We start from the raw sequence: 27,643 nt of genomic DNA on the forward strand, positions 1-27,643 counted from the left end.
GGTGTGAAGTAATAGGAAGAGTTACAAAGATTAACCAATAAGACCACATTAAAATGTATACTTTATATGTCAAAATGTCCTAACACTGAAAGACAAAAAAGAAACTACAGGAAGTACCTTCAACAAAAATGAAAAAGGCAACAACACTTAAAAAAAAAAAGTACTTTTCTTTCTGTGAATGAAGAAAGTTAAGTTTTAAAACACCAGAGCCAGTGAAGACAGATTTACATTATTTTATTTGATTTCAGGTTTTCACTTTAGGTGTTCAAATAAAATCTACAAATTCTCCCTGAAATATAAAAATTTCCTTCAAAATGTATTCACATGAAAAAAAAATGTATTCACATGGAATGCCAATCTCCTAATATTAAAAGCAGGAAGAGTCATGATTTATTCTACTTCACTACTAACTTAATCATGTAGCTCCTATTTTAAAACACAGGTTAGGCATGCTATTGAACTGTGGTGCTGGAGAAGACTCTTGAGAGTCCCCTAAACAACGAGATCAAACCAGTCAATCCTAAAGGAAATCAACCATGAATATTCATTAGAAGGACTGATGGCTGACGCTGAAGCTCTAATACTTTGGCCACCTGATGTGATTCATTAGCAAAGACCATGATGCTAGGAAAGATTGAGGACAAAAAGAGAAGGGGGCAACAAAGGATGAGATGGTTGGATGGCATCACTGACTCAATGGATGTGAGTTTGAGCAAACTCCAGGAGATAGTGAAGGACAGGGAAGCTTGGCGTGCTGCAGTCCATGGGGTCACAAAGAGTCAGACATGACTTAGTGACTGAATAACAATAGTAAGCATGATAACAAGTACTTTTATCCTGTTAATGTAATACGTTAGTGAGAATTATCAATTAAAGTGAAATGACTGGTTCAAAGTTGGTGACCTAAAGGCAAAGCTGCAAAGCCTTCTACCTGCTATTCTTACTCTTAACGATGTTTATATTCTTTTTTTCAGCTTTCCTTTATTTTTTAAAAACTGAAATATACTTGATTTACAACATTTACATCTTTTACATTTAAAAATAATCTGCAGTCAAAGATATAAGTATCCTTTTTTTTTTATCAATGAGATAGCATTTGTGATGAGTAGCCAATAAAAAGAACTGTTCTTTTGGTAAATTCTTATTAGCACTGCAGGAACTCAGCATAGCCCACCAGAGTTGTATATAAAGAATGCAATGTTTTCATTTTCTTCTTCCAGTAATTTAGAACTTCTAATTCTTGGTATTAGACTGAGATGAATACACACCAAAAAGAACCAGGGCAGAGGGGTCCCCTATTCTTTTAAACAAATTATTTACTGAGCAGATACATTACAGTTGAATATAAGCAAGAATTCCTTGCTTCTATCTAAAAAAATCAGATTCTTGGAAATTTAGTTTGTACTTTTTGTAGTCTGTTTTTTTGCTGTGGTTTTTTGTTATCTAGCAGTCAAACCAGTAAACATCCTTCCTTTCACAAAATAAGGCCACATTTTTATTTTAAAAATTATTTCATATAGTTACTTAGGAACAGTTCATCTATCTTCTTCACTGAACATTTACAGAGTTTCAGATACTATAGCTCAGTTGACGACTTTCTTTAGAGGAGGTTGAGAAATAGGGGGAAAAAAGTTTTCTAAATTTACATCTCATAGAATTTTGGAAATGGATGAGGTCTTTAAAAAATCATCTAGCTTAAAGAGCACAAAACATGGAAATCTCAAACAAGTGTTCAGAGCCTTAGCAGCTCTCTGAACACTGTACTGAGAACTACTTCTACGTGGGAAAACTGTATTGTATGAAGGAAGTAAATCACAATCTATCTGCTCCATCATCTGAGTAAAATCAAGCAGCTGAAGGGCCAGCTCTAGCCATCCTTTGCCCTGTCAATGACCCCTATGCTCAGCTGGACAGACTACTGTGAGTGTGTGTCACAAGACACTGTTCACAGCAAGATCTACTTGTATTGACAGAGACCAAGAGCCACTCTGATGCGTGTGTCTAACTGTGGAATCTGAATCAAATTCAAATTCTTCCAAAATTCAAGATAAGTGATGTTTCTCATAAAGTTTTTTTTTAAAAAACTATATATGAAAACCACAGAATAAAAAATTACCGATTTTCCCTTTAAAAAGTTGTTTTTACAAAATATTGTAAAAGACACTGCACCTCTATGCCCTAAAACCTCAAGAACACCACAAAGAACACTAGGAAGTAATGGGAGGAGACGAGAGAGAAGGGGAAGGAGGTAAAAGTAAAAAGAAAAAAGAATAACTGTGATAAATGTTTCCTTTTAATACTAAATTGGAAAACTCATTCCTTCATTTGTTCCTTCACTTACATAATGTACTTACTGAAGTGACATGGGGGCATATGATACCCTGCCTTTACGAATTCCCTGCTTACCTTCTACCTCTCTCTAAGTCTGTAAGTGTCTACTATGTTTTGTGTGATTTCAGATCCCACATTTCATTTGGTCCTCATATAACCCCACACGTTTCACTGCCAAAGACGAGGCTATTAAGCCTGGAAAGTTAGCCTTGTCCACAGTTCTCCAATTCAGAGGCACATACTAGATCTACTATCATATGCAGACTCTAAATGGTAACAAAACAAATGCTATTATTGCAAGTGTATTTGTTGCAAGTTTTTCCTTCTGTGAAACAAGATATTTTGATAATAAAAATAGGGAATAAGATAGTTACTGAGCACCTCTTAAGTAATTCTGTGTCTAGGAATATCTAAGAAATGTATATTATGTTATCATAATATGAATATTATGATGAGTATTATTACTTCTTCCTCTTGAGATTAGATCTATACACATTTGGAGAGACCCTTGGAGAACAATATTAGAGCAGGAAACTGGACCAAAAAAGCTCAGTGTCTTTAGTGTCTACAACAATGTCTGACTTACTATACATACTCAATAAATATTTGATAAATGAAGTTACCACAAGTATGGCATGGAGAATGATGGCTACAGGTTATCAAGAAGCGGGAAAGAAGCACTTATGCTTCCAGGATGTTATGCTACGATCACAAGAGCTAGAGCAAGTCTGGGAACAAGAGGCAGGGCACACGTTGACAATGAAGATCAAGGAAAGCTGGTGGGCTCCCAACAACAAGGAACAGAGAATACTCAGGTCTTAGAACACAACAGCAACTGGTGGGGGAGTGGAGGGAGGACTTAATTATTACACCTTACTTAAGAAGGCTAAAATATGATGACTATATAAGCACGTACAAGCATGATTTCAAGCTTTGCAAGGAAGTTATATTAAAATAATAAGCAACATTATTTTCCATATTTGAATTAATTTTAAATTCTGATGTAAAGTTCCAACAATGTCTTGTATCTGGCTGCACAGAAAACTGAGTTATGCATAAAAATCAAGTTGGAATGTTAGCAACTAACACTTTCCACTTTCTGATCCTTCAAATTAATGTCTCACTATTACAGTGTTTTCAAACCCCCAAATCTTAACGGTATTTAATTTATCAACATTAGAACTTACTTTCCCATGGAAAAATGTGTATATATTAGCAAGGCTAATTATAGTGCAAACTCCTTTTTCTATTAAATATTTGCATTAAATATTTACATAGCTAGAGAATTCTTATAAATTTGTGATTTACTTGATAAACTAAACCAACTCAGGAAGAGATTAACAAACTGCTATTTCTGTACACTGAAACAGCCAATTCCACATGTAGTGAATACTGAGTCTACTTTCCATTTATCCAATGTTTACTTAAAAGATGAACAATTTCAAACATCAATTCATTGTGCTTCTTGATTGAGTCATGAATATTCCCATAATCCCCAACTCATAAACCATCAGTCTCTGAATGAAGTTCCTTCTCTTTTTTCTTTTCTTTAGATGACTTGACACCCATTCATGTTTAGGGTCTCTTTATCTCTACATGAAATGATACCACTACTCTCATTTTCTTTTTAAGTCTTCTGATACTTGCTCTAAAAGTCTCAAAAACACACTAATCTGTAATTAGGTTTTGAATACACTGTGAATCCAAAAGGCCAAACCCGGGAGAAGGTTCACTTCAGTGGTTAATAACAGTTTAGAACAGGAACAAAGAATCACACACAAAACACTACCACATGAACCAAAATAAACCTTTTACAACTTTTGATGTTTTTAGAGAAAGCACAGAGAAATGAGCTGCAAACTTATGGATGCAGTGTATTTTACACAAGCACACATCCAAAGATCCAAATGTTCCTTGAGAGAACTGTTTCATAACACGCTGCATGCACATTCTCTACCAAGCTTGGGGACACCTTGTAGGTGAAATTTTGCTAGAAAAAGCTATTCGCTAAGGGACTGAAAATTAAAGGAACACTTATTATGTTACATGCTGTTCCTGAACAGGCTTGCTTTTTATTAGACAATTACACTGTAAGTGCTCTTTAGAAATTCAGTGTTTAAAGGAATCATTTAGGGAAACAAGGAAAGAACACCAACCAAAAACAAGTGAATCGAGACCAGATTCAAGATTCTCAAAACTACAGTCAAAATCTTAGACTTAGCATCAGAAAACGTGTACACCTTTGACAGCTGAAAGGAAGGGCCAAAGAGATACAGAGTCAAAGATGCACATTTAAATCTAACACTTATCTTCTGAGTCCTGGCCCTCTAGTTTTTTTTCCTCTTCCCTCCAAATAGGTATGATTATTTTTAAACATACTCATTAATGAAGACAAACAGTAGACTTGTTTGTTACAGAAGAGGGAGGTGTCATCTCCTACAGGCTGGGGAAAGCTGTTTGAGACTGGGACAGTAATTTCAAAGCTGGGTGGGGTCCAGACTTCCAGGGGTCTGTGAGGTAGAAATAGAGTTCCCTGGGTTATTTCTATTGCTTTAAAAGTTCAAATGGAAATCTTTGTTTGGGCTAGAATTACATTTACTCTTGTAACAATTATTTGTTTGGCTTATTAAGAGATATAATTGCAATTCTATGTTTCAAATTAAAAATAAAAGCATATTATAGACAAATCTTATAAAACATGGACTTCACAAAATGAAGTATACAAAAATGAAACGAGTGTCTGACAAAAAACAATGTTAGGAATCCTTGGTCAAATGCTAATAATCAATAGGGTAGTTATTTCATATGATTTTTATAAAAATGAGACCATACTGTACTAACAGGCATATGATAATGTGATCAGGAGAACTAAGTTTCTAGTCCTGGCTTTACCTTTAACCTTACTATTGTGGACAAGTCACAGTCCTAGTTTCTTTATCTATAAAATGAGGGAATATGTCTTAAAAAATTCAAAGTCTATATTATTGTACTTTAAAACTTAGGACTGAAATGTACTATTCTGATGTTATTAATAATTGCACCTTTTAAAACTTATTAGTGGTCTTTTGTTCTTTAGTATCTTTTTATCTGATATTAAGCTACTAGCAAAAACTGCAACCACAAATGATAATATTTTTCTCATAGGACTGCAGAGTTCATTTTAGAAAGATTCATTTTACACTGTCTCCTCCCCGCCCGCACCCAGGAATAGGACTGCTTATATGAATTATCTTCTTACAAAGAAGTCTGTCACGTAAAATCACTCAGCAAGTGCTACACTTGCTGTGTAATAGATGCCCATGAATATTCATTCATTGTTCACTCATTTATTGACAGGTGAGTGATCTGACTTAACCAATACTTAAACATTAAAGATTATTTTAGGGACTTTCCTGGTGGTCCGGTGGCTAAGACTCCATGTTCCCAATGCAGGGGACCCAGGTTCGATCCCTGGTCAAGGAACTAGATCCCACATGCTGCAATTAAGAGTTCACATGCCACAACTAGGACCCAGTGCAGCCAAATAAATAATTTTTTTAAAAAAGATGATTTTAAATAGTTTAGAAGTTTATTTCAGACCCCAAAGCAATATGATTTAGAAAGAAAGATGCCATAAGGAAAGTCAGTGAAATAAATTGTAATTTATGTTGTTTCACTGACTACACTGAAGCCTTTGTGCAGACCACAACGAACTGTGGAAAATTCTTAAAAGAGATGGGAAGTATCAGACCATCTCACCTGTCTCCTGAGAAACCTGTATGCGGGTCAAGAAGCAACAGTTAGAATCAGACATGGAACAATTAACTAAGTGATTCAAAACTGGGAAAGGAGTAATGACAAGGGTGTATATTGTCACCCTGCTTTTTCAACTTATATGTAGAGCACATCATATGAAATGCTGAGCTGGATGAAGCTCAAGCTGGAATCAATATTGCTGGGAGAAATATCAACAACTCAGATATGTAGATGATACCACTCTAATGGCATAAAGTGAAGAGGAACTGAAGAGCCTCTTGATGAGGGTGAAAGAGAATAGAAAAAGCTGGCTTAAAACTCAACATTCAGAAAACTAAGATCATGGCATCTGGTCCCATCACTTCATGGCAAATCGATGGGGAAAAAGTGGAAACAGTGGCAGATTTTATTTTCTTGGGCTCCAAAATCATTGTGGATGATGGCTGCAGCCATGAAATGAAAAGATGCTTGCTCCTTGGAAGAAAAGCTACGACAGACCTAGGCAGCGTATTAAAAAGCAGAGACATCATTTTGCCAACAGGTCTGTTTAGTCAAAGCTATGGTTTTTCCAGTAGTCACATATAGATGTGAGAGATGATCCATAAAGATCGAGTAATGAAGAATTGATGCTTTTGAATTGTTACAGAAGACTCTTGAGAGTCTCCTGTACTGCCAGGAGATCAAACTGCCAATCCTAACTGAAATCAACCCTGAATATTCATTGGAAGGACTGATGCTGAAGCTCCAATACTCTGGCCACTTGATGTGAACAGCCAACTCACTGGGAAATATCCTGATGCCAGGAAAGACAGAAGGCAGGAGGCGAAGGTGGTAGCAGAGGAGGAGATGGTTAGAGAGCATCAATGACTCAATGAACATGAACCTCAGCAAACTTGAGGAGACAGTGGAGGACAGAGGAGCAGGCGAAGACAGAGGAGCCTGGCATGCTACAGTCATGGGGGTTGCAAAGAGCTGGATATGACTTAGTGATAGAACAACAACATTCCTTCACCACAACCCAGTGTCAGTTGATTGGCTTTGCTGTACACAGGGCTAGGGGTTCAGCAACACCAGTAGGAAGCTCCAGACTAAATCGACAGCTTGTTTATAGCAAAGTATGCAGAACCCTCGAGAGCACCAATCCCATTCTAAGTTTCACATTATTGCATTGCCTGGATTTTCTCTTCCCTTCCACCCTTTTAATTTAAGTATTCTTACCTTTTTCACAGCGTAGATCTTCATAAGCTGCATCAAATTGTTTCGGGAATAAGGTAGGGAATTAGTAAACTAACAAGCTAGTTTGTAGAAGATACACCACAGGCAGCTGATTTATACAATATACTATAATACTCTAAAAATGATCTTTTCATACCAGCAGCACTTTTAAAATCAGTAATTTAAGAACATTTTTGGGAAACAATATTATCACATTTAACCTTCTATGAACAATCTCTACATGAGAGAAAAAATATTTTCATTTCTGCTCAATTCTCAGAAAACTCAAAGATACAAATATCTATACTTAAAGTCATTACTTTCAGCAATAGAAGAAAATCATACATTTCTATATGATTCATGATCATTTTTTTAAAAGTTAGATTCTACCATAAGATTATAATCATCTCCTATGAGTTATTTCATTCTCTATCTAGTACATAAAATATTCCATATTCATAAAACTATCAACTCAAAATTATGATGAAAAAATATTTAGAAGTTATTTTATAAGCTAACTCATTAACAATACATTGATTTTTTTCCCTCAAGAAAGCTTAAATAAATACAGTATTTCAAAGTAAATAATTTCTTTTTTTCCCCCACAAGAAAGCCTAAAAATCAATACAATTTAACAACTATGATATAGGTAATTAATTGGGAAAGCTAAAAAAGCACTAGCCTTATGACCAATAAGATATTCAGTCCCCAATAATTAAGAAAGTATAAAAATAATTCATCATTTCTTTCTTTCCTATTTTCTTCTTATTCTTAAAAGTATATCTTACTCTGAATTTTGTTAGGAGAGACGCTGAAACATTTTAAGAAAAGGAAAACCACCCAGGCAGCTCTTAAAGAGACAGGACATCATTTATCACTTGCAAAGACAGATTTATAAGAAGAGGGCCCCTTCTGTTCCTTTAAGACTGCCAAACAGATGGGAAGTGAATGGACAGTCAATGGGACAAGAAAACACATGGGAGGTGCTGCTCTATGTATGTTCCCAGCATAAGAAAGAGGTCAAGATTGTAACTGCATGACTGGATCCTGGAAAGGGTCTTTCTTCAAGCTGTTACAAAGACAAACGCTGTTCCTCATCCTGCTGTCAAACTGTTATAAATATTGGTTTGTCAAAAGACCTTCAGTTCTGAAGGTTTAAAAGGGAGGAGTAACAGATGAATGAATCATGAGAATGATTCTTAAACAGTCAGCTCATTAATGTAATTTTAAAAGTAAAAGAAAAAAATACAAGCAGGGAGAATGCAATTCTGATTTATGAACCAAACTAAAGTTTGTAGAAAGTATGGAATTAAAAATTGTAGACTTTAATAAAATCAAGAATTAAGTGAGATGAAAAACAAAAATGAAATATAATTTTATCTCTTAAATAAAATGTTGCATTAGAACAAAGTATTATTAATTTTATCACAAGGAGAACTAACAGGCATTCATGTTTTTTTTTTTTTAGGCTGATTTCATAAGTTTTCAGTTATTTCTCACTATAACCCTATAAAGAGGTATCATTACTGACACTGGTTTCATAAGTCAGAATAAGGCTCAAAGACACAAAAATAACTTCAGAATTAATTTCATGCATTCACTAACTTAGAAAATCACCTTTAAATTATAATCATAATTTCTTCTACAGAATGGAATAATCATAAAATTGAAAAAGCAATAAGCATGCATAGATTTATATGCCTGAGTTATCTTTTTTGAATAATGAAATCATTACATGTCTTTAGGAGACAAACTTATTGTTCTATAGTTAGTGATTAGTTTAACTAGAAGAGCAGGGTCTGAAACCAACACATTGAAAATAATATAAAAAAGAAAGCCAAACGATATGAACTTGGTTATATACAGTCACCCACTAGCACAATCCCAGACTAAAGATGAACAGAATCCCAAAACAAATCTAAAAAGATACTATCTCTAATACATGTTGTTAGTCCCAGCTTTGCCATAAATATTTTTGTGCTTGGCTAAACCATTTTCCTCAATGAACATCAATTTTCCCATTTGAACAATGGGGATAATAACTTATAAGCCTTATATGGCTTTACAAGGCAAACCTAAGAAACTGTAAAGTGTAAAGCTCTGTACACATTTAAGGGAAATATAGAGTTCCAAGCAGGATTTGACTGGGATTCCAAAGTACCTAATGATGCAGCTACTCAAGAATACTTTCTTTTCCTAAAGCTTGCCTGGCTCATTGCTTTCTTGATTGTCAGCAGTCTCAGTGAGAATAAAAGGTTACAAAGTTAAGAAGAGAGTGGATGGTTTAAAGCAGAGGTAGCAGCCAAACATTCAAATCTTTTCCTGTTTGAAAGAGAACCATGGATTGACCCCACAGTTTTAAGAAGCGAAGCTTCAAGCATCTCTGAAGGAAGGGGAGACACGGTGAGGGCACAAGCATGTACAGGGAGTGCCAGGGCCCTAAATACAGATGGAAACTGACTTTAAAATAGTAATTTTTAGTACATGTTTTGTTATAGCCTCTGGAATACCTCCTCTATTTAAAGTAATGAGCATCACAGTTTTTATTTTTACTAATGCTCCTTGTTCCTCTCAAACAATCTTTTTGAAGTAAGTTTATATGAAGAAAAGAAAAAGAAGTTTAGCCTACTCTGGAAGATGAGAAACCAGAAATAGGAACAATGACAACAAACTGAAGACTCAGGGTATGGGTGCAAGCTAATCCAAGATCTCTTCATGAAAAATGTGTTCCAGATATGTGACACAAATTATAGCCCTAAGATCATATTAAAAACTTTATTAGAATACAGAGCTACAGTGGTTATTTCTGGGCAGTGGCAATAGCTTAAAAAGTTCTGCCATCTATATTTTCTAATTTTACACAATGCATATGCACTAGTTCTGTGATTTAAAAAAAGATGAAAACAAAAACACCCCAAATTCTGACAGTTGTACTGGGTGAAAACAGGTACATATGACTCAGAACTGGCACCATGCAGTGGTGCCAATAGAGAGAGAGACTAAATAAGACTTGAATTCCTTGACCCAGAAAAAAAGATCTAACTTACAGCACTAAAACTAAAGGAACAGACTGGAAGAACTCTCTTAAGAGGAATTAAGAGAGACCATTTCCATACACCAGCTAACCAAGAAGCAGACAAAATCTGTTATCTTTAATAGGCTGCACAAGCTTAAAAACTTCACTAGTTCAACAGGAAAGGTTTCAGTTCATTCACAGATGACAGATCCATGAAGGAAATGAGAAGAATTCAACGTGAATTTCCCACCACAAAGAATGATACATTAATGATCACTTATTATGCAGCCCCATGAAAGGTCTCTTGGTGTCACAAACACCAAGAGGTTATTTGGGAAGGTATCAGTCACTCTCAAGATTTATCATATCACAAACACAAATCACAGCTTTATCATTTCTATGAACATGACAGTTAAGAATATGAAATTTCTAAGGTAATTCTGAATTATGCTCATTTGGGCAAAGAGGCAGTTAAGGAATGTATAAAATGGTAAAGAAACTAAAATTCCTTTTGCCCTTAATGCACACACCCCTACACAACTATTCTGAGAACCCTATTTCATAAAGATTACCAGTTCAGTATCCATCAATTTGTCCTTCAAGATGATTTTTGAAAAAGATTATTCATTTCTGCTTAATTTTATTTTTTAATATACTGTTACACATGTCGATGGACTGTTTCACAGTTCGATTTAGTTTTTAATGACTAGATTCCATTTTTCTCTCCGTCTCAGAATGGAGAGAATAGTACAAAAGACATAATTAAAAAATAAAACAAATCAAAGTTTAATCCCAAATAAAAGATATTATTTCATTCTAAACTCTCACTGAGGGAGTGATAAGCATTAATAACAAGGGGGAAAACAGCCTAATTTCTAGTTTTAAATATGAGCACTGGCTTTTTTATACATATTAATATACACACAAACACATAACACAGTAACACATAAATAGAATCCACTTTAAAATGATAACCAAAATTCAATTCATAAATTACTGAAGAGTCCTTTCTATCCTTATTCTGACTTTTATCAGTTAAAAATGTGGCTTTTAAGCAAAATGAACATACTTGCTAGTAAAGCATGGAGTACCAGCAGCCTGTTTAAGATTTTAGAGAACTAAATATCCTTTTAATCTTGTACCAATTTATCAGTATCCTTCAATGCTGTCCTTAAAAGACAGACTTAGTGCATGAAAAATGTGCTTGATTCTAAAAGCCCCATTTTGAGTCTAAATTTTCTCATCAATAACCTGGAAAGCACACAATTTGGACTCATCGTGTGGAATCATGCCTGTAAATAACTACTTCTCTTAACACAGAGGACTCTCCCTGAGGATTACTTTCTTCTTTGTGTCAACTCACACACTCTCTCTGTTCCTTTTTTGGGTTACAACACAAAGGCAGACTCTACTTCATCTCTGCAGACTCAAGGTAAAAATAACTCTTCACTCTCTTTCTTAGCTGCTTTGTCAATTTCATTTTACCAGGAAAAATATTTCACAAAGGCAGAATTTAGAAACTCAACCACTTTTACCCTGAGAAGATGCCTGAATGACCTCAAACACTGATAACACAGGAAGCAGTTATTTATTCCGCAGTGAAGAAAAAAATTCCAATCTTTCCATTTTTCAAATATATTCACATCTACTAACCATTCCAAAAAGTACTAAATATCAGAGAGAATAAAAATACTCCAATTGACTTAAGACTTCCTAATAAATACACACAAAAATGAAAACGCTTCAGTGAATTGGGTGGGCCAGTGATTAGGACATCACAGGTGACCTAGAAAGCAGGGGTTTTGTTAGGGATGAAAGCTAGATCACAAAATGTGAGCAAAGGAATGTGTGGATACAGAGCTGAATGCAGGAAATGCGAGCTGTTCCGCAAGAGAAATGAGATGGCAGTTTCCTGGCAACACAGAGGAAAGCTTCCTTAGGATGAGAAAGCTTCCTTAGGATGAGAAAGCCTCCTTTTCTCTCTCTTTTAAGTTAAGAGAAGTGGGCTAATGAAGAATCTGTATTGAAGCAACATGATTCAACATTCAGCAAACATATACAATGTAAGATTTACAAAGTAAGGTGAATTTAGGAAAGAAGCATATCACTTGGGCAGAAGAGATCATACATAACAGACATGAAAAAAACTCTCTTAAATTGGTTATTTTGGTTGATCTACAGTTGTCTATAGTGGGAAGCCTGCCTTATGCTCAATTAAACAACACTGGCAGTACCTCAGTAAGGTTTCTAACCACTGAAGGAAGGTTAAAAAGCAGAGAGGAGGAAAACACTAGTTCAGGACCAAGAGATAATAATGACATAGAAGAAGGAACAGTGAGAGATATTAGAAAAAGAGAGACAAAGGGAAAAAGACTGCTTAGAAATATGCTGGAAGCCAGCAGAGATGAGACACCAGTACTGAGGTTCTATAATTGTTGGCCAAAACTCACAATAACAGTATTTATATATAAATGATGCCACAAGGATTGTCTAGGTACCTAGAATTCTACAACTCAATACTATTCTCTTATCCTTTAAATCAAATCCCTTCAAAATTAATTTTCTTTGGTTATGTTTATAGAAACAAAATGGACATGCTACTACAGATGATAGTTCAAATAACAAATTTTCAGTAGTCACATGATTTATCACACTCTACCAGAAGAAGATACATGATAATTCCACCCCAGTTACTAATTTGGCAGATTGTACTGCTGTAAACATGAAGAACTCTCTAGAGTACTGGTTTGAGGGCATGGCATGAATAGCTGTTGTGATGCATGGCAAGAACCACCTACGGAGACACGGCAAATTATCGCACGCCAGAGCCCTGGCTCTGGGAAAGGTAGTTTAAACATGACTTCCCTTTTCTACAGTTTTAAGTTTCAGATTCTGAGTATAATCTTTCAAGGATAATTTTTAGTCTCACATTGCTGTGTGGCTGCTATTTTCATCCACGAAGGCCCTCAAAGATTCTGTAGGTACGGCAGAAGTTTAGGAATGTGGAGGAACCAATGAAAATTAAATTAAAGAGGTACTTATTTCTTTTTTCTAAATGAAGAACAACAAAATTATTCTTGCTGAAGCTTTTCTCATCTTGATATTTTCTGACTACTTTTTACCCAAGTTTTAACATGGTGTGAAGAAATTTAACTCTTATAAATTAGAATTATATTTTAGAGATAATGAAGGTACTTCTTAAACTGGAACAGCTAAGAAGCATTTCTCTTCCAATCTTAGCTTTTAAATGTAGCACTGGATCATTCTGCTGTTGCTCCCTTTTTATGTAATTTATAAAATTAAATTATAAAGCCACTAGTATACTAATCATGAAGAACAAAGTTTTCATTAAAAAAATAATTTGTTACTATCTGATAGCTCAGAGAAAAAAAGAAATTTCCATCTGTCATCTATATTTCTAAGTCTTTAGCATCAAAACTGAATCTCCTGCACACTAAGATACAAAACTTGTATCTTTACTCCATTCTAATTATCAAGAGAAAGCACAGAAAGGATAAGAGGAGACTGGGAAAGTGAGGAGATACAAAGACGAGCCCCACCAGCATTGTATACTCCCCAAGAGAAACAAACTTTAGGATTCAAGAAACAATTGCTGGCTGTCTGGGAGATGCTCAGGCATCGAACAATAAAGAACAGTCAACAGAGGCAAGAGGCCGAGCACGCTGCTGCGACTGCTACTCTAATCCCCAGAGCTCTAGTAAAAAGGCCAGCTGTTGCCACCTCGCGTAGGGAGTCAGCAGAGCAAATTAACTACAGGAGAGAAAAGCTGCGGATATTGGAAAATTCTAATTTACCAGTCTCTTTTATCTATGCTGTTTTTAATATTAAGGGCATCAAAATTATCATTAAAATAAGCCTGTGCAATGGTAGCCCAAGTAAAAAGTTTATGACTGTTTTCATATTTCATTAGTAAATGAGACGTAAATAAGAAATATTTATTTGGCTTTGACTGAAGCATATCTTCTCTTCATGTAAAATACAAGAAATATGAAGAAATATACTGAAGCTTATTATAAAACATCTCAACATTCCCAGACAAGCTCAACAAAAAAGTTCAACTAAGAATAACAGCCATTATGCTCAAGTAAAGATTCTGTATCCGTTACAGTCGGATCTTAAGTCTCTAAGAAGTACAATCACACCGGACTGAAAAGCTGTGTCTAGATTTTGGGCAACTTAGATACTACTTACCTCTGGCGGAATCTGATCGAGCGCACTTAGAGACAGGTCTACAAGTCATATAAGGAAAACGAACTTCTTCAATGTTTACTGGTGCCGTGCACACTTTAGTGTTCTCCTACCCAGACTCCCTAATTCTCTAAAGGTTTCACACTGTTTGAAAGTTTAAGCTGTGATGCTTTTGTACTACAGGAAGTACACAGGATGGTAATGATCATGAGCGTTAACTAGTATGTACATCTTTCTGACCCACTCCATGAGGGACACTGTAAACTATGGAAGTTTCCAAATATTCAAGACTGTTTCATATAATTATATTGTCTAATGCCTTGGGTTTTTTTTTCTCCCCTCAAAAAAATAGTTCAGCATAGTAGTTAAACCTGAGCTCAAATCCTGGCTTTACCACTATGTGGGTGTTTTTAGGACTCTATTTCTTTATTATACATAAATGAAAAAAAATTACTTATTGAGAATATGAAAATGTGTTTTAAACACATAACCTAGTAACTGGCATAGGAAATGTATTTAAATATTAATTCATTTTCACAAGCAGAATCAAGTTCTGATACAAAAATGAAAAGGAATTTATTGTAAAATAAGGAGAGGAAAATCTAAATGACTGCTAACACCCCTTTAATTATTGGGTATCAGTGATCCTTTGATTATGTACACAAAGAATGAAAAGTATAACTCAGACTTTAGTGAATAAGAGTTGGAAAAGAAACCTAAGCTCTAAACTCCTTGCAACTGATATCAAGGTCCAAAAACTCACAATAATCTAGTTAACTGTTGATACGATATTCATAGAGCAAATAACAAAAGAATCCCATGCTGTACTGATGAAACTCAGGTTAGCAACACTATCAGCAGCTGTTACCAGTGCCCAGACACTCAGTTTCTGGGCTGGAGTGGAGAATAAATTCTGAAAAAGTCTACAAGGTTTTAGCAATGTTATTTTATATAGTGACAATCATAAAATAGATCTTATAAATCATAAACAGATTATAGAAAAATTTTGAATTGAGCTATATAACATGCTGATTTTTCCCTTTCCAAAGAAGGCGTTTTAAAATTGTAGTCTATTTCAATAAATAGATAGGACACATTATTAAAAATTATGCAGGGAATCCAAATGGATTTTATCTAAATTAATGTTGTACTTGAATATCTATAAAAAAGAAATCCTGAGAAAATATTCACTACAAAATCAAAAGAATTTCATCAATGTCACAGTGGATACCGGGCAGTTGTGAATTGAGTAGACACTGAAAAAAAGGGATTAAGGTGGAAAGATCAGTTATGTATTTTATTAAATTGTCCATGAGGTGACCCAGTCTTTCAACATCTTCACAGATGATGTTTTCAAAAGCCTCATTTTCTCTAAATTATTTTCATATGACCCCTGATCCTGTATCAGGATATATCCTTTTTAATCCTTTTCTCAGACTTAGGAAACAGTTTTAAGAATACCACAAAGAGTATAATTTTCCTGAATCATTTTCTGTCATTATGCCTCACAAACCCCAACTGTATTGTGTGTTAGCTACAAATAAGATTATTTCCCTAAATAATCTCAATCTAACAATCAAAGTTTTAAAATTGATAATACTGACATATGACTACCATGTAACCCTCAGATCCCCACCAACTGTCCCATTAACATCCTTCAGAGCAAAAAGATTCAGTTCAGGATCACATACACTGTATTTTGTTTTCCTGTTCTTGGTCTCCCTCAGTCTTTCCTTGTCACTCATGATCTTGATACACTTAGAGATTACAGGCCAGCTATTTTATAGACTGTGCTTTAACTTGGGTTTTCCTGATGAACCTTCATGATTGAATTTAAGTTATACATCTTTGGTGAGAAAATCACAGAAGTGACATTGGGTTCTTCTCACTGAATTCTCTAAGGTATCACATAGTTCTGATCTGACCATTACTGATAATATTATTTTAACCGCTTGATTAAGGTGGTTATTACCAGTCTTTTCCACATACAGTTACTCTTTTTTCCTTACACCGTGCTTCTTTACTTTGATGCCCAAATTGTCCTAGTGTTGGCTAGCAGGAATCTCTGCATGTTGGCTTCTGCATGTTATCTTGCTGACATGTCCCTATCATCCTTCAACTACTTCCTTACTTTCTACATCCTCAAGATGCCCCAGGGTCCTCCTAACCTTTCCCTGCTCCACCAATGGAATCCACTGTGCTTCTAGAGTCTGGGTTCCTTGTATGACTCCTCAACCGATGAGCCTCCTGAGACTAGAAGAGGCAAATTCTTCTTTCATCTTTCTAATTCTAGTTTTGTGGCTTCATTTCAATATTGAACATGGTATCTCTTCTAAAATGAAAGAACATCACAGCACTTTTTATGTAATCATCTTGAAGTATAATCAGTTGCTGAACCTCCCAAGTAAAGTGGTGAAAATGATTTGAAAATGGGCAAGCTTAAGACTAGCAAAATACATGATGCATCAAACCTGTACCAATTTCCATAATATTTCATCCTGTACCCATTTCAAATTGTAAAAAGCAAAACAAAACAGAAGCCCTATCTGCTTCCCTTTCTCTAAATTTCATTAACCAACTTAACATATTCTAATTGAATATGCTATACTAGGAACTTTGATCTGTGTAATACAGTAGTAACCATTAAATTCTGAAAGTTTTCTGGCTGAAAGTATCCATGACCATATTCCCAAGTGTTAGACTGAAGATAAACAGTAAGGAAAAGGTACTCTCAAGATTCTTTTTCAACTAATGGACAAAGTCATGTCTCATCTTCTTTAGTGTGACTGATAAGGCTGAGTCACTGGTCAAACACTTGCTTCCAAGGACATTATTTGGTACAGAAACATGATGATAATTATATATTTATACACACACACAAAAGTGGTAAGTCATTTCAAGGGAGTCATGAGTACTTTTTCAGGAAAAACAGCAGGAAAACAAGAATTGGCTTGACAGTACACAAATTTGTGTTAGCAATACGCTTTCTTTAAATAATCAAATTGGGAGTGAAAGGGGATGGGGTTACACAAGACTCTATTAAAGGGACTTCCCTGGTGGTCTAGTGGCTAAGACTCCAAGCTCCCAAAGCAGGGGGCCTAAGTTACACTGGTCTGGTAACTAGATCCCACATGCTCCAACTAAAAGTTTGCATGCCCCAACTAAAGAGCCCACGTGCTGCAGCTAAGATGCAGCATAGCCAAGTAAATAAATATTTTTTAAAAAGAAGACTATTCTAAAACTTGAGAAAAGACACATCATTCTAATCACTTAAAAAGGCATATTTCAGGTAAAACACATGGAAGTACTTCACTGTCTGATAACTATTTCTTGAGAGATACAAAAGAAATAGGTCTGTATACTTTGTGAAACTGATACATCTCTTCCTGAACAGTACTAATTCAGCATAAAATTATGAACCAGGAACTTACAAATGTTTTTGAATCAATTTCCCTAACAATCCTATAAAAAAAAAGAACTAATGTAGTACCACTCTTTCAAAGGAAGTTAAGGCTGTGGGAGATAGCCTGCCTAAGATGGGTGAGACAGAGGATGAGATGGTTCGATGGCATCACTGACTCAATGCACATGAGTTTGAGCAAACTCCAGGAGATAGTGAAGGACAGGGAAGCCTGGCTTGCTGCAGTCCAAGGGGTTACAAAGAGTCAGAGTATATGGTAGTTCAGATTTAAGTACATGGTAGTTCAGATTTAAGTACAGACCTGTGAGTTAGCACAAACTTAACTATACTGCCGAAGTGGCGCGAAAATTGAAAGAAGAGCAACAGGAGATCGAACCAAAAGTTAAAAGTGAGATATGTTTCAAAGAAAGATTACCTAAAGAAAAGAAGGAAAAGGCAAGGAGAAAGAAACAAGAAGCTGAGGTAAGCTGGGAGGAGAGAGGAGAGGACAAACAGCAGAGGAGAACACACGCTCCGGCACAGGGCGGAAGACAGGAAAACCCTGCCTGGTTTTTCTTGGATGTTCTGGGGATTGTGCTGTAGTGGTATATATCAGCTTAAAAACTGTTTTCAGATTTGAGTAACTGCTTTCTGTTGAGCATGTGCTATCTTTTGGACATCAGAAAAATAGATAGTAAAACTAAGCATACACTGAAAGGAAAAACTACTGTTTCATGAAGCTGAAATAAGGGAAACTTGTTATAAGGTTAACGCAAACAGTAGCACTGACCACTAGTATTTTTATTTAATAATATAAATCTTTCACCGATTTCCTTGGATTCAGAAGTATCTAAGTAAATCTTAACATGAAATCCAAACAGCTTAAAGTGAGGGATTCCCTAGCACCCAGGAAAGAACCCCGACCCCTACAGCCTGAAAACAAAGTGACAAAGTGACGGGTAAGGCCCAGCGAGACTGGGGGCTGAGGGTAGGGAGCCATATCGTCCTGGTGTATGCGTTAAAGCCAGACCAGGTTTAAGAGGCATTCATATGGGGGTGTGGTGACCAGCCCAGGAATGAGGAGAGGATCCATGGAGGAGGGTAGGCAGGCAGTGCAAAGTGCCAAAGCACAGACAGACAAAAATGGTGTCTCTACAAAAGGACGGTCGGGACTCAGGTGAGGAAGGTCCTTGTGTAGTCGGATAGGGAGGAGGAGAGACGCCTGGCAGTGTCAGAGCATGAGACCAGTTAGAAGGACTCCCTGAGGAAGGGCATCCTGGCACAGAATGTCACAACTGAGATGAGGGGGAAAGGGTATTAACACAGGGGGAGGAACTGTGGTGGTGGCCTGGAGTCAGGTGAAGAGAACCTGAGCTGGGTGAGGACATTTGAGCAATGAAGTGGACAGTGACAAGTTTAGTGGCATGTAAGAGGACTGATCAGAATAAGTAAATATATTAAGGACACTAAGAGCCAGATTTCTCATCATCAGATAAAGGAATTATAAATACGGAAAAGGGGAGATTTCTCTGGCTGGTCCAGTGGTTAAGAATCTGCCTTCCAAGGCAGGGCATGTAGGTTTCTTCCCCAGTTGGGGAACTAAGATCTCATGTGCTGTGGGGCAACTAAGCCTCCATGGCACAACTGCTGAGCCGCAAGCCAGAGCAAAAGGTCTTGCATGCCCATGTGCCACAACTAAGACCTGATACAGCCAAATAAATAAATACATTTTTTTTAAATTACAGAAAAAGAGGAAATTAGAATGAGCTCAGTATTTGATTAGGAATACAGTTATAAATATGTGTGTATATATATATACACACAAATATGCACACATATGCATATTTGTTCCCTTGTTCCATTGAGCACTTCTGGGAACAGTGATATTTCAGTAACAATAAACATTATCTAGCTCCCAGCTCTTGATTTCTAAAGGCTGTGCTGTGCTTAGTTGCTCAGTTGTATCTGGCTTTTTGTGATTTCTAAATATCATTCTACAAAAAAGGGAAGCTGGGTCAGGGAAAATAAGAGATGCATATGGAGTATCTTGTGATACGGAAGGACACTGTAACGACAACAGGTGAAACCTGAATGGAGTCTAAAAATTAGATGTAGTAATTTATCCTTGTTATTAAAATCTTGATTTTGACGGCTGCTACTAGAAAATCCTTGTTTCTAAAAAGCCCACATCAAAATACTTGGAACGGATGGAACTTTAGGACAGCAACTTTCAAACAGTTCAAGGGAAAAAAGCTTTTGCATACACTTTTCTGTAAGTTTAAAGTGAAATGGAGAAATAAATGGACATGTGGGAGGTGAAAGGAAAAGGCAGTGAGATGGAGGGAAGGCATGATTACTTACTGAGGTCTTCGGCCAGTTGAACTCGTTTGCCAGTAAGCAATTTTACCTTCTTCTCACTGTCTTCAGCAAAATCTTCCAATACCTCTTTAACATTTTTCTCTAATCGCCTGACTGTTTAAAGCAAATAAAGGAACACAAGAAGCACCATTTTTATGAACGTACAAGAATGACAAAGTTAACAATATATATGGAGAGCAAGTTCTTATTTTTCTCATCATAGTAAATCTATTGGTAAGTTCAGACTTCTCAGTTATAGGGAGAATCTCTACCTGATATACAGTACTTTATATATTCTCAGAGACAGTCTTATTCTTAAGCCCTATTACTTTCACGGAAGTACAGATTCCCCCAAATCCTAAGTGATGCTTAGCACCCCTTTCATAACAGAGTTTTTGGGTACTAAAGACTCCTGGTATGTTTATTTCCCATATTTCTCAATTATGATTTTATTTTCATTAATATTTTAAAGGCAAATTATTTTTGTTTTTTTTTAATAAATCTAATTTTCAGGAAGTATTTTGGCATCCTTTTTAAAATGAACATTACTGTTTTTTGATGTCAAATTAGAAAGCGGTGCCTCTGTGGCTTACCTTCAGTGTTTGTAAGTTGCTGTCTTAAAGTATTTGCGGTGATAGCAAGCATACGCTGTATTCGCCAAAACAGGACAACATCATTGCATTCCAACTGAAATATGAGGTGGTTAAGATTACCAGATGCAATTTAAAAATGAAAACCACAATCATGAACCCACACAACTACTAAAGTCAGTACCTACAGCTTATGATTCAATAAAAATATTCAGATTTACCTAATATACATATTCCTCTTATAGAGAGAACCTAGTGATTTTTTTTCTGTATAGGATCTATTAAGTTCTGCATGATTTTGGGTTTTATCTGCTGCACAGCTACATAGTTTTGATTTCAATGACAAAGCAAAGTAAACTTGGGAGGTAGAGCATTTCATTATGTTCTATACAAGTAGAAGTCCACAAAATATATCCTTAATTAGCATTTTGTTTCAGCTAACAATCACACATTATTTTAAATATGTCCTCAGGCTAACCTCTTTTCTTTGAATGTGCACTCAAGCCATTTTTGAAATTCACTTGCAAATGAAAATAAATTAATGATATTTTTAAAAAGAAGCTTATCCTCTGGGTGAGGAGTAAAAGAGGGATAGGGATTAAGAAGTACTAACAACTGTGTATAAAATAAATAAACTACAGAATATATTGTACAGCACAGGGAAACACTGCAGTATTTTATAACAACTTTAAACGGAACATAATCTTAGAAATATTGAATCCCTATCCTGTGTACCTGAAACTAATATAATCTTGTAAAATCAACCATACTTCAAAAAAAAGCTAGCATGCTGCTTCTCAACAGAGGGAGACATAAAGCTTATTCTATACAGACAGGTCTTTCCAACAACTGTGTGTTAGCTGCATCTGTGCTTAGCTGCTCAGTGGTGTCTGACTCTTTGTGGCCCCATGGACTGTAGCCCGCCAAGCTCCTGTCCATGGATTTTCCAGGCAAGAATACTGGAGTGGGTTGTCATTTCCTTCTCTAGGGGATCTTCCCAATGCAGGGATCGAACCCGTGTCCCCTGTGACTCTTGCACTGTAGGCAGATTCCGTACCACTGAGCCACTGGGGAAGCCACATTCCAACAATTAAAATGATGAAAAAAACGTGTCAATTTTTACATTGTCACATTTAAACAAAAATTTTCTTTTAAGCCGCTCAAAAGAAAAACATTTTATGGATCTCAAATAGGACTGCTGATTAACAGAGCTCTTTCAGTATACTCTGAGAAGCATTTCTGCTTGCATGAAAATGCTCAAATACATTAGTCTACTGCCACCTAGGGGCTTCCCTAGGTCGATGGAGTCACAGTCAGATAACTGAACAACACGCACACCGCCACCTAGGGGTTACTCAGTAAAATGTGACATTAAACTGTGCAATTGTCCATTTTAAGAACTTTATACAGTTCTTTAAAGAATTAAAGCAAAATTTTCATGATATAAAGAAAGAATTATAATATGGAGAAAAAGAATGATGAAAATGTATTACATTATTATTTCCACTATGAAATGGATTATGTTATAAATATACACACATACAACATGTGTAGAAAGAACTGACTAAAATTACTTCTAAGTAGAAGGCAATGGCACCCCACTTCAGTACTCTTGCCTGGAAAATCCCATGGATGGAGGAGCCTGGTGGGCTACAGTCCATGGGGTCGCTAAGAGTCGGACACGACTGAGCGACTTCACTTTCACTTTTCACTTTCATGCACTGGAGAAGGAAATGGCAACCCACTCCAGTGTTCTTGCCTGGAGAATCCCAGGGACGGCAGAGCCTGATGAGCTGCCATCTATGGGGTCACACAGAGTCGGACACGACTGAAGCGACTTAGCAGCAAGGGGATTATAGGCTTCCCTCATAGCTCAGTTGGTAAAGAAACTGCCTGCAGTGTAGGAGACCTGGGTTTGATCCCTGGGTTGGGAAGATCCCCTGGGGAAAGGAAAGGCTACCCACTCCAATACTTTGGCCTGGAGAATTCCATGGACAAAGAGTGGGATACAACTGAGCAACTTTCACTTTCAAGGGGATTATAAATTATTGTTTACTTTTGTATGTTTTACATTTACTTATTCCATTTACTTTCCAAAATGGAAAAGTATATCTTTCTAACAAAGTTAACGCTTAAAAAAAAGTCTTTCAAAAGTAGCATAGTGCCTATTATACACACACAGTTTTATAAGCACTGGAATGATAGCATGTAAAATGCAATTACTACCAAAGTGGCAAATATCTTTGAAAAAAATATGAGTTAGGCTACTTTCTAAATAATGCATACTTTTTTTCTCAGAAGATCAAAAGACTTTAATGCTAAACCTCAAGAAAGGTTACTTTTAAGCACTTAAACAACTATCACTAAAAAACATTTCTCCTTGCTTTAGGAAACCTTACCTCAGAATCAACAAAATGCCTCTGGTAATAATAGAAGCCTCTTCGACAAAGGTTACAATGGTTTAGAGCTGTTTTTAAGAAATGTCTTCTATAAACTTGGTGCCAAGTATCCTTAATCTAAAATAAAAACAAAGAAAACCAAGGCCAAAAAGTTACTGTATACCCTCCAGATTGATTAAACCCATTTTGAAAAGTCATATACAAAGTTTATTTATAAAAAATTAAAAATAGCAATGTTGTTATTCTGTCAACTATTTATATCCATTAAAAAATTTGTTTCAAGATAAAGATTAGATTACTACTAATCTGACTCCTTAACAGTCTTTGTATTTCAAAATTCTGTACTGTTTCTAACAAGCATTATTATTAATAATCCAGTAGAGTAGACAGGGTGGGGATTATCTTCCCCTAGTTAGAATTAAGGTGTCTGAGGCAAACGAGGTTGTGAGCCTTGACTGAGGTCAGGACTAGACTAGGAAGCTGGTCTTAGACTATGTCCATCAACCCAACGAGATTTCCTTTCTTATTGTTAAATATCGTTACCTCAGCAACAGGACCCCCATTGTTTTATTACTATATAGTCTGTCAGAGTGTTCAAGGTTCTCTCACACTACTGTCTTTTCTTGAGCACAACGATAATGTTAAGAAAGTAAACAAGCATCACCAACACCATCTGGTGGTTGGGAAGGGGGCTGAGAGAGTGTGTACCAATTGTTAGAGGCAGTATTACTAGCTAATGGAGTGGAAATGTACCAGAAGTCACATCTCTTGACATCTCGCCCATCTAGATTACAGTACTTTGTTCCGTGAACAGTTTCTCTTGGGGAAAAAACTGCTATTTTCTTACTCACAGAAAGTAATTAAGATATATAGCCAATCCACATCCTAAGATATGGACAAAGTCCCTCCTACAGTTCAAAAGTATCCAACCAAACACAATTTATTGTTAGTGAGAGCTAGGACTAATGTGGATAAATTACATTTATATTCAACTAATAACTGTGTGTAATCACTAGCTTTAACTTCATTTTCAATTTATAGACAATGAGATATATAACAGCTTTATCTGTTTCTTTTCATCAGTTTTCTTTTCTTGTTCTGATCTCTGGTTAATTTTTTAAATAAGTATACTCTTTTCTCAAGTACAGAAACATAAGCAAATACTTTCAAAAAGAATCTATGTGTGGCTCTGAAATTTCTTAAATGATTATTTTACCCACTAAAGTCCTTTTCTAAAGGGAATTCACTTGAGCTAATATTAAAATGAAGTCGATCCTTTACACCCTAACTAGGGAACATAGATCCAGAAACACAATTGCTTTTCAAAGACTCTCTCCAAATAAGCATCATGAAAGTAAGCAAAAAAGTACTAAACTATACTTATACAGCCTCATATTTATTTTAAAAAAGGAAAAAGAGATAGAACTCAAAGACATTATCCAATTTACTCATACACATTAAGTATGATTAAAACACATGTGACTGAAAAAACATACATATAAATGAACTATATTTAAGCGAAAATTTTACTTTGTAATCTGAGCCAGTGTAATGTGGTATAGAGATCTGAATGTCTTTCATCCCCTTTTGCCAGAACTAACTGCTAAATTTTGCCCAGATACTTCCCTTTTCTAGGTTTCAGGTTCCCCATTTACAAACTAAAGCATTACACTTAAAAAAATAATACTGAGAATAAAATTTCAAATTATTTCCACACCCAAAATCACTGAGTTCTTTTTGTCAGCAAAAGTACCCATGAGCAAAATCAAATTAAGCACTTAAGTATCTAGGTAATATATCACAAGTAATAACATTTTACTATAAGAAATAAAGACTTAGGAAGCAAACTCATGCTTTTCAGAAACGTTTATTACCAAGCTTGGGTCTACTTCCACTCCTCGTGATTCAAGGTTCTTTCGGACTGTAGTTATCTCATCACTCGCAAGGTAAGCTGGGTGCTCCTCATTACACTTCAGCATCTTCTCCAGTTCATTCTTGGTTTCATTGTGGACACACTTTGAAACGTTTAAAAGAGGTCTGTGTTTATTAGATAGTTGATGATTTGGCATAATTATAAAAACAGAGTCCCAATTTTAATATATATATTACTTTGGCAAGACTGGTGACACACGCTCAATTGTAACAAACAAGGAAGACCAGAACGGCACGGCTTACGAATGCAAAACCACCTGGACATATGAAGGGCCACAGGGGTAAGGGGATTAGCCCTATTTACAGTATTTTACTTTGGCTGAAGTGTTTCACTGTCCAAATTACAGAACCAGACACCTTACTATGCACTTCCTTTCTTGACCTTAGGGTACGAGTTCAATCTAGGAAAAAGTACCCTGTATACATGGGGAGAGATAATGTTCTATGAATGCCTTGTATCTAAGAACTGGATGACTGTAAGGCCCTGTGCCTGCTGACATAGTCCTTTTCTGATAAATTAAATATGAAATTCATAGTTTTATTTTTTTAAAGTCTTTTCATTAAAAATCATTATTAGACTGCTTCTGTGAGGTATCTATCATTCTTAAATTCACTTCTAGTCTCTCCTAAACAATTATATTGCTTATAATCTCTTCACCAAATGAGGAAAACACACACACTAGTGATAACTTTGAAAACAAAACTAGCATATGGTGTCAAAGTAACTTTATAATTTCAGTTTTCCACCCTTTCCAAGTTGCATGGTACAGAAAACTAGCTTCAAATTCACAAATTACACGAAACAAGTTACTACCATAGCATCTTGCCCGTAAGAATAACACTTAAACACAAAGAAATGGCTTGTAAATGAAACTACTAAATAGTATTCTCTGAAAACATGACACATTAAAAGACATTTAATAAAGAGAAATTTCACTGTTTTCTTAAACTTCTGCTATCTGGTCTGAGAGAGGAAGGAAATCTCTAATCATGACATCCTCCCACTCTTCCCGCCCTGTTTCACTTCCACTTGTCCCCATCACACTGAGTGCCCAGGAGACTACTACTCTCCCGTCTATCCTGACCAAGATTTCCATTAGTTTAGCTCAAAGTGAGAATGCTTCAAAGGAATGGATTTCCTCCACACACCCCCCCCCCCGCCCCAGATTAAGTAAAAGTAACAATACAAAAGCAAAAAATAATTTTCAGAACATAGATTTCTCCTCTTCAACACAGGACAATCTTAAGTTTCTTTTCCTAAGTCCTGCCAATTCAAAAAGAAATGAAACTGTTACACAGCTATCTAAATTTGCAGTATGAGACTTTAGGAATATTCTCAATCTCTTCTAGAATCTGTTTCTCACTAAAACCTAGACCAGTGGTTTTCAACTGGGAGTAGGAGGGTTAGAGAGACTAGAGGAGAACTTAATTTGGTGAGTCTGACAAGCTTTGTTTTGAAAGAGAAAACAAAACATTCATATACAAACACCTCCCCTGTGATTCTCCTGTCACTCCCCTCTCCCAAGTATGGCCTCCATTCATCTACGGATCTTATGCACGCTGCCCTGAAACCCTGGAAGAAAGTTTCCTCTACAGATCCTTGCTTTGACCTTAAAACTACTGGGCTGGCCAAAAGGTTTGTTCAGGTTTTTCCTGTTGTTGTTTTTTCATGGACAAACCTGAACGAACTTTTTGGTCAATCCAGTAATTCCCCTGTTTCTCGTTAAGGGATTCCCTTTAAGTTCAAGTTCCTAAGAAAGTAACATATAACCAGGAACCATTCCTCTCTGAGAATGTTGGCTAAAGCATATTTACAACTAGTTGCTGAAGTAAGTTCTGCCATCATTGGTTGTTCTAGACCTAATTAAGCCTAACTAAGCCTTAAGGGTCAGACATCATTTTCCTTGGAGTTCATCTGCCTTACACCAGTTCTTTCTAATCAATGTCTCTTCTTGTCTCAAAGTCAGAAACCTCTGATGGATATCCTTGAAATTCTTTTTTGAAAGACTGCCTCCCCGCAGCCCATCTGGCGAGCAGAAGTAAGTAATGTACTCTGAACACAGGCGAGTGAGTGAGTGAAGCTGCTCAGTCGTGTCTGACTCTTTGCGACCCCATGGACTGTAGCCAGCCCAGCTCCTCCAGCCATGGGATATTCCAGGCAAGTATACTGGAGTGGGTTGCCATTTCCTTCTCCAGGGGAACACAGGCAAGACCCAATCGTAATTCTGTCAACTTCATCAGCTTCTCTTCCTTCTCTTCATGACTCATTTTCCCAAAAAAATCAAATTAGAAAGAAAAACAAAGGAGGAAGACTGTCCCCTCACTATTTTAAGACAACTGGGACTCAACATAGTCAGCTTATGAAACAAGAAATGCGTAAAACCAGAAAAAGTAATAGGGTGCTGATCATATAATTGATATACATAATTCTTTTTAAAATGAAAAAAAAAATAAAGAA

General features: G+C 36.1%; 1 protein-coding gene across 4 annotated transcripts in view; it reads right to left on the reverse strand.

Moving 5' to 3' along the window:
* OPA1 (OPA1, mitochondrial dynamin like GTPase) overlaps positions 1 to 27,643 on the reverse strand; it is an 81,661-nt gene that overhangs the window by 5,765 nt on the left and 48,253 nt on the right. For all 4 annotated transcript variants that reach the window (XM_005675107.3, XM_005675106.3, XM_005675103.3 and 1 more), the window contains 4 exons: positions 25,128 to 25,268; positions 23,254 to 23,370; positions 20,858 to 20,951; positions 20,268 to 20,378 (listed from right to left, as the gene is read on the reverse strand). In XM_005675107.3, coding sequence (XP_005675164.2) covers positions 20,268 to 20,378; positions 20,858 to 20,951; positions 23,254 to 23,370; positions 25,128 to 25,268 — 463 coding nt within the window. The remainder of the gene's footprint in view (positions 1 to 20,267; positions 20,379 to 20,857; positions 20,952 to 23,253; positions 23,371 to 25,127; positions 25,269 to 27,643) is intronic.

This window comes from Capra hircus, chromosome 1, assembly GCF_001704415.2.
Source record: "Capra hircus breed San Clemente chromosome 1, ASM170441v1, whole genome shotgun sequence".
NCBI classification, from domain to species: domain Eukaryota; kingdom Metazoa; phylum Chordata; class Mammalia; order Artiodactyla; family Bovidae; genus Capra; species Capra hircus.